Here is a 12,146-nt window from a genome sequence, read left to right on the forward strand (position 1 = left end):
CCACCAATCGAACTGTTTTTTTTTGTGTATGTGTCCGATTAAATAAACCACTTAAAACAAATGCAAATAAACACTGGCGCTTTCGCTGGGGCAGTAATCACAACAATTTCACTCCACACGCCCCGGTTGCCTTATTAGATGGCAATCAATTTCAATCATCATCTTGATTTCGTGCCACCACCACGCCATTTTTCCGCAACACTTAAACTCAATTATCGGCTCAATTAATTATCATCCAAACGGGCACTCGTGCCGATGACTTGAGAAGCGAGCGAGAGAACGAGTGCGTTAAGAAAAAAAAATCCCACATCAAAGTCGAAAAATTAAATAACACCCCACTTGAATGGCAAATGCGCGGAACTGACCCGGCTGACTAGCGTCGATAATTTACTGGTGGCAAAATAAAAAAAAAACACACACACAGTTGTGCACATGACGACCCCGCACCAACTCTCGAAACCAATGAAGCTTGCTTCAGCTATCGATTGACTCATTAACGGTCGCTTAAGCTGTCGGAAATGATCTTGCGAAGAAAGGGGGATTAAGTGCGGGACGCCCATCAATGCTTGCCAAGCGCAGCAAAATCGGGATGAATGAGATCTTCGTGCAGCTTGCGATCGACGATCGATCGATGCCGTGATCGTTAACGGATCACACAAAGCATATGGGCGAACTGAGTTGCCGATTGTGTTTGACATTAAGGTCACGATATTTGAAACTCACATTACCCTACTGTGGACAGGTAATGTTGTGCAGAGAAAGATAGTTTTAGATATGGAATGACTTTTCCCAACTAAGAACGTTCTTTGTTCTTTGCAATGCGAACAATACAATAACTTTGATGTCATAAAGTTTGAAGTCACGCTTGGTGGTGTATTCTAGGCTACTGTTTAGCTCTTCTCTAGAACATCCTGGACATTCGCATCTCGCTTCTTGATCACGAAAGGTTACGCTGCGCTGCCAAAGAGTTAAGAATGTTGCCGGGCAAAGCTATTTTAAAATCGTGCCCAATCGACACCTTCCTGCTGTGTTTGGAGACCTTCGTCCTGTGGGATGTCATCACGACTACCATGGTCATGTGCGCTGGAGCAATATTGATACAAATCTGCGATAAGCGTACTCGTGTCTGTTTTGCATATTATGCTCAAGGAGATAGCTTCATCATGACATCAGCTAAAGATTACTCGTGTGAGAATTCCATCGATCACATGACCAGTCACGAGTAAGTATTTCATACGTTACTTTTGGAAAACAAAAAGACAAAATCGCAACCATTCGCCATTCTCCCCATCGCGGTAATGATCGACGAAGACATTTCACTGCGTCTTTCACCGGAGGGACAGACGGTATCAATAATTCATTCAACCTGTATCTGTTTCCCCGGTTTCCTTTATTGCGCTCGTGACCTTCTCTGGAAGAAATCAATCGGGGGTCTTTTTCCCTTTCCCTACTCTCACAGGGCCCTTACGATACATCTTCAAACGCGACGACCGCCAACGAATTCATCAAAAACGTGCAGATTCCATCAGTATTCCAGATGCGTTCCTGCTGCTAGGGAAGATATCTCAGTCGGCAGTTGAACCAACCAACATACCGGGTACAAGAAGAGTATCGCCCATATCGCCGACATATCATCGAGAATGTAGTCCCGAGATCTGAGGCGGCTGCTAGGCTGGACAATACCTTATTTGGTGTCAAGTGAATGGCGCCATTAAATCATACATCTCCGCATGTCTGTCAGTCGCACGGGATGACATTTCGGATGCCAGTCCAGTCGTCCCGATTCGTCAGCTAACGGTGACACATTGCACAGACAAACGGGTTTATTGAGGAGTTGAAAGGTGCTGTAGGAGGCCAGAAGTTCCCAACCATGATATTATCGTTGCTATCAATTGTTTTAGGTGATTATTGGATAGTTTTTTTTTCAAGATAAAGGAGAATCTTGCATTTATCCCCAACAACCGTTCTAATGTACTAAATACTTAGGGTACTTTCTTCAAGTTATCATTGTCTGAGATCTTCAATGTTTAGATTAAAGCTTGTGTGGGACAGGAAAATTCAATCACGTCCTGACGAGCGGATGGAATTCTGAGGCCACTCAACTTCTCGTCCTCTGCACAGATTCTCAGAAATGGCGTGCGATGCAACTACACAATTAACGGCACTTTCTTTCTCTTTAGCTTGTTTATAAACGGTTACCGGTTGGATTGACATTCAATCGATACACCGCAAATACCGACAACGCAAACGATTAGACCAACTTGTGCTTTTGATTATTTGTACGCCATATTGTCTATTCCCCAACAACAAAAAAAGAAGAAATAATCGATCCGAACAGATGACCTCCGGTCAAACCAACGAGCGACAGCAAAGCGTAAAAGTAAATAACATATAAACAAAAGCTCACGAAAAAAAACGCACACAACGGGACATAAAGTACACAACAATAACTTCATTTGCATTTCGACGCAACGCGGGAACTGAGCAAGACATCCCCCTCCAAAAAAAAAAAGGTCGTTCCGGTGGTTGGCTTTAATTTATTGTATGATAATTTGCTGTCTCAAAAATTCAAAACCCCTCAACAGCACAAAACTGCGTACGGTTGACCCCAATCGCTTGCATGCGTTGCTCCGGATGATTTTGTTGGCGACGCCAGACGGCTCGCCGGACATTGTCCTTAACCTTACGCGAAGATTACATGTGCGGGAGAAAGCAAATAACCTTAAAAAAGATCACGGTTTGTGATGCGCTGGAACCTTCCACCCAGCTTCGTTCGGCACCGTCGCCAGTTCCAGCTAAGATTAAGAGTTCCCGCAGGAAAAGAAGCGCTCAGTGTCGGTGAGCACTCGCTTTAGTGACAACCCCGTATGTGCCTGTCATATTGCATTGCACCCGAATCCGAATCGCCGTCAATCGATGGCGATCCAAATACGGGAAACGTGGAACAGGTTTTGGGTATTGTTTTATCCAAATATGGCAAATTTGGTACCCGGTGTGTTCGCTTATCGGAGGAGTTCTTTTTTTTGCGTTTTCATCCCAAAAAGGAAGTCAAAAATGGGCCATTGTGATCGGGTAATGGAGGTTCGGCTGTAGCGGAAGATGTCCACCAGTAACGTGACAACTGCAACGCGTGATATTAAACAGTCTTATCAAGATGTGAAGATTGTTTGCAGGGTGCTTCGACTACCGTCGCTTTTCGTCAATTTTAAGACAAAATATTAAACGAAAATACCGTTTTGCATCGAGTTACGGACAATTTACGCATCGTTTGCACATATTATTACGTAGTAAATATAAATTAAATTGGTCACACCTGAGCACACCTCGGCTTTATAGAGCAAAACCTTCTCATTTGAGTTACGAATAAAAATTTCCAAGAACATAACATAAAATGTTTGCAAAAATCATATATTTGCAACGTTATTTTGATTCGAACTACAGAATCTTTCGCCGCCATGATTGAACTTCGTCAATAAAGTTCACAAATCACACGTTTTCTATACTAAAAGTACAACTATCAAGTTTTTAACTTATGCATCACCCTCCTCGCTCAGCAGCTGCTTACAGTGGACCAATTCCACTTAAGACCTCTAAGTCACATGATCCGCTAATGCTCTGTGGATACATGAATCTTTTGAGAGTCGATTTCTGATTTGAATGATTTTTCACTAAACATTCATATGAATAACTCTTTTCAAAAGATTTGCTTTTCACAACCGGAACGAAAATCCTTTTTATTTCGGTTGTCTGCGGCGTGGCTAGTACAGTTGCTACCTACTCTCACCTTCGGTCGGAGTTTGATACTCCAGTCCGAGAGCTCAACACGGGTTTATCGCCCTGCTGTGCTGGGAACATGGAACACTACACTACTCTGTACTTAATTGCAGTTTAGTTCGACTGTCCAGCTGTAAAATCATAAATTAAATTGCGGAAACCACCGGTGATTAACTGCGCGATGGCGACAAATAGAAAATGTAAATTTATCGTAAAATTAGAGCCTGTAACTTTATAAATTGATTCCAGTATATCATGGCAATCATGTGAAATTGATAAGCGGTGGCTGGCTGAGTAAGAAAATATTCAGCTCAAACATGGAAAATGTCCAGAATTTGAAGCTGTCCGTAGTTCGATTCAGTACGGTATACTTTTCGATTGTACGCTGAACAAAAATATCGACTTTTGAATTCAACTAATAGCAAGTAGATCATGTAATGTCTCTCCACAAGTGGTTTCGAGTTAAGCGCAATCAACCACACAAATTCGCCCAATACAAAACGGCATTCTATCGAGTTCCCTTATAATGTGGGCGCTTTCTGTCACGGTTACGAAGTGTCGATTGACCAATTGACCTCCAGCAGCAAGACACCGCCACATATCAAACGTAGTATAAACCGGTCAATCGGCCTGGCCTCCCCTCCCCACCAAGACACCAACGAAGCGTCAACGCAAATAGTGGCCTTTTTTGACAACCAGCTCGCACTGAGGTTACTGTGACAGTTGCCCGGCGTCCATTAAGTCATCTCTGATAGTAAACAATGTCGCACATGGTGGACCGTGATCTTACCCAGCCGCTGATGTCATTCTTGTCGCTCGGGGAAGTGAGGATGGATCAGCCACTCGTCGGGTTGCGATGTCCTTCGGTTTTGGGATGTGTTTGTGTGCGCGAGATATGGGCGCGTTTCGCTTGCGGTCGCCGTGGGGTTGGGTCGTAAAACCGACGACCTTGATGATGTTGGGCGATTGAGATGGAGCGATCGTAAATAAACGCATTGCTAACGCGCGCGGGGCCAACATACAGCAACAATACGCGTCCAAATAAAAAAATCTTCTTCAAAGGCAAACATATGCGCACACCGATATTTCCCAGAACAACCGGTACCGTTCCGCTCTCTATTGTTTCCTGCCGTCCGGGCAATCGAAGCAGCCGGCCAAACACATAGCGATCGACAAATGCTTTTGGGCGATGATTTCATGCAAAAACAATCAACCAACAGCCCACCGGACAGTCGGTTACGACATTTTCTTCGGCCCACAGGTTCACTTCCCACTTCCCTGTGTTCTGTGTCCCTGTTTGTTCACACACATTTTATTTTTAAAACCGAATAAATAATCATCGCCTACCGAGGAGGTCGACGGGGTTGAGGGCCGCTGCCCCAAGAGGGGGGGAAGGGCTGGGGGGCTTCCACAGATTCTTCCCTATCACCCAATTTTGATGATGTGAGAAGAAGACATCAAACTGTCGTCCATCGACATTTTCTTCCCAAACTCTTCCCAAATGGCCACCGATGGGTCCGGCACGACTGCCCATCGAGTGACGTCCTCAAAGGCAAAACCGAACGGAGGCAAATCGTGGCGAAAAATCAACAATAATTTTATGACCGTATAATATTGCGGGAGTTTATGTGGAAATTTAATTGCACTACTCCCGCGTCTTTCCCGCAGGCCCACTGCATCTGACATCAAAAACGTGCCATATTTTGGGTAAATAAACGAAAAACGCTCGTCAGCATATGGAGCATTCCGGCACAATCGCGTCATGTCGCTAACTTTAATTAGCCCTGGAAAGTTATGAAATTAAACCGACGGCTGATGGTGCTGGTAAGCAAATTTGGTAGTGTTTTGTTTGGGCGCTTACCGTTCTGCACGTTTGCAGGCGTTCCCGTTCCAGCAACAAATTCTGGTCCTGCCAGGCAAAAGCTATACGTTCGCCAAACACCGTCTGATAGCACCACAGACGCAAACCTTTTTGGCGTGACCTGCTCGTTTCGGATGGTTTTATTTTTAGAGTTTCCACCAGAGTCGCGAAAATGTCGCTTCACAGGCAAAAAACGTGCACCATCGGGATGGGATGTTGTCGAATATGACGATATCCTTCGGTTTGCGTGTGGCCGAGGGGGAGGGGGAGGTTGATTTTTTCGATGGATGACACCACACGCACTTTTACCAGCGTGATGAAACACTAACAAAAACAAGAGATTTCCACTTTCAGCACGCCGGAGGAGCTGAAAAAGATGAAATTTCGACGACACGACGCGTTTAAATTTAGCTTTCCTTATAATGCAACCGTTCATATGGTTCAAACAAAAGGCCTACTCGATTCCCCGGCTATTAGTGACTGCAAAGTAGAGCGTTTTAGGCGCATAAATGTCCTTTCCCTAAACGTTTCTGAACAAAATTTGTACAAGAGTTTATAATCGCAACTACATCGACCAACGACAACATAAACATGGTTGTGTATTATATTCTCTTTCTAGACGAGATGGAAAACAACGGTCAAAAGACATAAAAATTCACACAAAATAAACACAATCACACGCACACATACACAAATGGTACAACGCAACACGTCGGAAAAACAATGCCACACTTCACTCCCGTCTTGAGTTCGACCAAAATAACACCAACAAGTCACTAAAACACCCACCTACTTAATCTAGCGGATGGTGGATGCTGTTGGTGTTACTGTCGATCCGCAGCATGAACCGAAAATCGCACCCCTATCGAGATTATTTCCGTTTTTCACACGGTTGTTTTTTGTTTTTTTTTTTGCTTATCGAACCACAATTTTCACGTGTGCACCAAGACAGATTTCAGTGTCAAGACGAAATTGTGTACGAGTTTGTTTTCTCGCGAGCGCTAAACTCTATAGCAATGATGATGTTCCAACAAACCTTTGCGACGACCAACTGCCAACGAACGTGAAGCGTAACTGTTCTCATGCGCTGTTCAAACGCGTGCTCGTGCTGCTTTCCGCGCGTAATTTCAAAATGAACCCAAATGAGTGACTGTGGTCATCTTTGATCCGTTCATTCCCAGCGGACAGGAATGAGTGTCCCGTCGTTAGCTTAATAGCGGGCTTAAAAAGAGTTGCTAATTTATAGAAAACGAATTATAGTTGGAAAATCGTATTGTTTTCAAACAAATTACTGTAGCTTAACCCTGTGACCGTAGTGCTAAAGTTTAATGATCGTTTCTAAAATTGTCACCACATTGATATTGATATGGGATTGATAAAACAAAAGCTAGACAATCAAAATTAACGCATAGTTCTATTAAATTATAAGTTATATCAATCTTATATAAATAAATCAATCTTATATAAATTAATTTGTTTTCGCCTATTTTCGTGTCGATCCAAATTTGTATTATCATATTATACTCCATATTCTGCTAAATGCAACCTTTTCTTACTTGGCGCACCGTTTTGGAAAGTCCAGCTTTTAAGCTATGTTTTAACAATTAGTGGAAAGTACAAAAGAGTACAATTCAGTAATAAATTGTCTTACATGAATCACCTTAAAAACTAAATCTCTGTCAAAGCTAAATGTTTTTTCGCCGCTCGGATTGGGCAAAACATCAGTACCAAATTTTACTATAACACATGTGCAAATAAAAAAAAATGCTGTCGACTTCTCAATGTTAACTGTGCACTTCAATTTCAATTACTTTTGAGAAATGCACTTAAATTTAGGATCTATTCCTGTCCAACTTTAAGAATACGCAATGATCCCGAACAGCAATCCCGGACCGCTAGGCATTGGTATTATAGGATGGCATAAGATTTTTAAGGGTTGAATTGCATAAAATCAACCGATCCCAAACAAGTACTCTTCCTGTCTTCCGGTTACAAAAGTCTGGTGCAAACAAATCGATTTTTTTGTTTATTTGAGAGGAATGGTCTGGCCGTATTGCTTATGCAAATCGATGTGTTTGAAAGAAAACTAAGTAGATATGGTTTGATAAATTTAGTAAATTATGTAACAATTTTATTGGAATTAGTTATGCTCGAGTAAGTCAAAACTGGCAAGACACTCATTTTTGTCGACTGGGCTTTTGAGTGAATTGGGTTTGAAAAAAAATTTAAGTTAGTTTATATTATTTTCAAGGTAAGTTGAAATCCATTGATAAAAGTTTAGCATGTTTTAGAGGAAGTTTAGTGAGCAAGTAGTGGGCCGGTCGGTTATATATGAGAAAATCGATACTCAAATCCTATACGACCCTTTCTCGGTAGCAAGAGCTGTCTATCCTGGTACGGTGAAAAAAAGGTCTCCAAGGTTTTGGAATTACAAAAAAAACTGAAAAGAATTTCAAACAGACAAACAAACAAAAAACAAATTAAGAAAAAAAAACGAAATGTAAAGTAAAAAGTAGTTACGAAAGTGAAGTTTCCAATATATAAACTTAAGTCAGAAATATGACACTAGTCCGAAAAAAAAAATATATATATATAATTATGTATCAAGCTGCCCTGATTGTTTTAAATATTTTCAGAGTAGTGGTGAATCTGATTCAAATTCATGAAACTGAATGAATCTTTGAACTGAATTTCTTTTCCAAGATTCAAATCTTCATCTCCACTGAGACAAGGCGCCACTTCTCTGAGGCTTTGAATGTTTTGAGAGTTGATTCCTGAATTGATAGGAATTCTCAATAAAGATTCGCATAAATGGCTATTCTTAAAATATTTATTAAGCTCAACACTATTTCAAACGCTTGCAATGTTTTGTTTGTTTCAGTTCTGAATAGTTCTGGGGAGAAGTAAAAAGGTAACAAAAACAAAAACATCCTATCTACTACCATCGAACACAAAAGTGACTACAAACACCGCCATATCGCTTCCTGCATCTATCTTCCATACGAAAGACTTATTTTCATTTTTGGTGCACAACAAGTTTTTGCGGCGCACATAAAGGTAAGTAATGCATTTTCCGGTCCAAGCAAGCACACCCTTCAATCGCATGTACTATGGTCATTTTAGTTTTCAATTTACATCAAGAACTCTAAACTGAAGATTCAAACATTCGTGTATGCTGGTGGTACGCTCAACAACGGGAGTTATATAAAATAATATTTGGTTTTGAACTATCAACACTCACCCTCTACGTTGTTTAATCTTTAGTCTCTATGAAGTTGAATGTTCCCCCAACGCATCCCCACCTCCTACTTCCCTTTGGACGTGCAACTGTTTTGGTCGCCATTGAACAGCCGGTCGCTGTCCAAACGTTGATAATGGTAATTTCGTTCAATTGAATCATTATCAATCCGGCTTTGTTTACCTACAACGTCCAACCCACGAGGCCGATCGTCTGTACAACCTGACACAATCGTCGCATTCGTCTGGTAGAGCGGTCCGTCGAAAGCTACAAGGAGGAGGACATTATTTTAAAAGAATCAAAAACTTACGGATGATGAAAGCCGCTTGGCTGGTGGCATTCGCACAGTTGGCACTAGCATTCGGCATACAACCAGAGGATTATGCCGCACATATTCTGGAACATGTGCGACCACAAGCATCCGAAGCAATACAGCAACAGGCAGCACTGGAAGTTATCGCACGGATCGTACCACAGCAGCAGGCGCAGCAGTTTCATGTCCAAATCGACAGTTCTATGAAAAGAAATTCGTTTCATGTGAGTGTGTTGATTTGAATAACCAAGCGTTATTGTTGTGTGATTGAAAAATACTTACCCGTGTACCCGTTACCCGTGATGGATCTGTCAGATGTTTAAAGGTGAAGGAGCGACCGATCCGTCCGTGGTGCAGATCACTGCATCCAGTGGTGCTGCTGCAACTAAAGCATTCTATCACTACCTGCGATACTGGTGCCGTGTGTTAGTAGCTTGGGAAGGTACTCAACTGGATCTACCGTCGGAACTTCCAGACGTTAATGTGACCATTACAGCTCCAAGCAGGTGACGCATATGTTTCTCAATAATTATCCTCCCGTTAGTAACGATCTCTTTCCGCTTTGCAGTATTGTGTACTATCAGAACGTTTGTACCTGGTCGTACTCGTTCACATGGTGGAGTTGGTCACAGTGGCGAAAACATATCGATTGGATGGCGATGCAGGGTATAACGCTCAGTTTGGCCCCATTCCAGGAAGATCTTTGGACGGAAGTGTATCTCACGTACAATCTTACCCGCGCACAAATTGACGATCATCTGTCCGGTCCCGGATTTTTCGCCTGGCAGCGCATGGGCAATATCCGTGGTTGGGGAGGCCCACTGATGGCCAGCTTTTCCCAGTTTTCCCACACCCTGCAGGTACGCGTAGTGTCCGAGATGCGTAGGCTTGGGATGGCTGTGGCACTGCCTGCCTTTGCCGGCCATCTACCGGTGCAGTTCCGAACCCTGTACCCCAACGTATCGTTCGCAAATGTATCCGTGTGGAATAACTTCCCACCGCAGTATGCTAGTCCGCTGTTTGTGGACCCAACTGAGTCGCTGTTTGCGGATATAGGATCACGTTTTCTACAGCGTGCCATCGCTACATACGGCACCGATCACGTTTACTTCAGTGATCCGTTTAACGAAATCAATCCCGCCCTGCCGACCGTTAGGTACCTGTCGAGTGTGTCCGAAGCTATTTACAGCACCATGACACAGGTTGATCCGGACGCTATTTGGTTACTGCAAGGATGGATGTTTGTGAAAAATCCGTTCTGGAGCGATCGTGCCATTCGGGCGTTTCTGTCGGCCGTACCGCTCGGCCGTATGCTTGTGCTCGATTTACAGTCGGAACAGTATCCGCAGTACGTACGGACGGCATCCTATGCAGGCCAACCGTTTATCTGGTGTATGTTGAGCAACTTTGGCGGAACGCTCGGAATGCTCGGTTCGGTCGAAAATGTCCATCGAGGAATTCGCGAGGCGAGAAATAATGCGTCGTATACACTGCTCGGTACCGGCATCACTCCCGAAGGAATCAACCAAAACTACGCACTGTATGAGTTTGCGCTCGAGATGGGCTGGAACGCCGATCTGGACAGCACGGAAAAGTGGTTCAGTGAGTATGCTAGTGCACGTTATGGAAATGTAAGTGCAGCTGGCCTGGACAAAGCGCAACAGGCGTGGGACATCTTTCGCAGCACTGTTTATGCGTTCGAGGGTCTGGAGCTGATGCGCGGGAAGTACACCTTTAACCGTCGTCCAAGTTCCAAATTAAAACCATGGGTAAGTAAGAACAGCCGCTCATATTTCACAAGCCGGGCATTTAATGGTTCATTTTGCTTCCAACTTCAGGCATGGTACAACGTGTCCACTTTCAATCGAGGCCTGGAACAGCTTCTCTCCTTTGCAGAAGAATCACCTTGCAACGAACTGTGCCAATACGATATCGTAGATGCAACCCGCCAGTGTCTTCAACACACAGCTGACGCCCTTTATCTTGCACTGATGGACAGCTTTAAAAAGCGCAATCTTATCCAGTTTCGTAAACACTCCACACTATTTCTTCAGCTGCTGGCCGATCTAGATCAGTTGTTGCTAACTGACGTACATTTCCTGCTAGGACCGTGGCTCGAATCAGCTAAAGCGCATGGGGAATCGAGCCTCGAACGGCACAAGTACGAGTACAACGCACGCATACAAATCACTCTCTGGGGTCCACAGGGACAGATTATAGACTATGCCAACAAGCAGTGGGCCGGCATGGTGCAAGATTTCTTCCTCGCGCGGTGGCGTGTTTTTCTCACCGAATTGGATCAAGTGCTCGTAACGAACGGGACGATAAATGATCTGAAGATACGCGATAAAATATTTCGCACCGTTGAGTTGCCTTTCGTGTCGGACAGGAAACGTTATACCATCCAACCGATGGGAGATGCAATCCGAACGGCAAGGATACTGTACGAACGGTGGACAAAAGATGTGCCACCGTTAAAAGGATTGCCTTATAAGCCTTCGCGTCGTAAGTCTGACAAACAACGACGAAATAAATGGTTCCTCTGATCAGCACGATGCGATAAGAAAAAATATGCTATTAATTCTTAATTTGAATGATACAAACTATATGTCGCTCTTTACGTATGTTCTATCGGCACAAAAAACTCAAGAGGTCTAGGGAAATCCGCCATTAACTAGCTTTCTTTGACTTTATTTACACGTAGCTGGATAGTCAGTCCGGCGTACGGGGCGGATTGGTCCGGATGCAATTTTGGGCTGTTCCTGTCGTGTCGATGCCGGCTGTCAATACACTACCGGGTAGCCCCCTTTACATATAAGTCAAGTAATCATTTAAAATCGTCATTATAATCAGCAGTCATCATGAACATAATTGTTCTTGTTTTGTTTTAAAAATAGGGTCCACTTGCACATTGTGTATTATAACGTTCTTCTGATTTAAACCTAATTTTTATTACAATT

At 43.3% G+C, this 12,146-nt stretch overlaps 1 protein-coding gene across 1 annotated transcript; it reads left to right on the forward strand.

Moving 5' to 3' along the window:
* The first annotated feature begins 9,188 nt into the window (after positions 1–9,188).
* On the forward strand, positions 9,189–11,732 carry LOC128718391 (alpha-N-acetylglucosaminidase). The gene is made up of 4 exons (XM_053812019.1): positions 9,189–9,410; positions 9,502–9,692; positions 9,755–10,955; positions 11,025–11,732. The coding sequence occupies exons 1-4, from the start codon at positions 9,189–9,191 to the stop codon at positions 11,730–11,732; spliced, it is 2,322 nt and encodes a 773-aa protein (XP_053667994.1).
* The last annotated feature ends 414 nt before the right edge of the window (positions 11,733–12,146 follow it).

Source organism: Anopheles marshallii, chromosome 2, assembly GCF_943734725.1.
Source record: "Anopheles marshallii chromosome 2, idAnoMarsDA_429_01, whole genome shotgun sequence".
Lineage (NCBI taxonomy): Eukaryota > Metazoa > Arthropoda > Insecta > Diptera > Culicidae > Anopheles > Anopheles marshallii.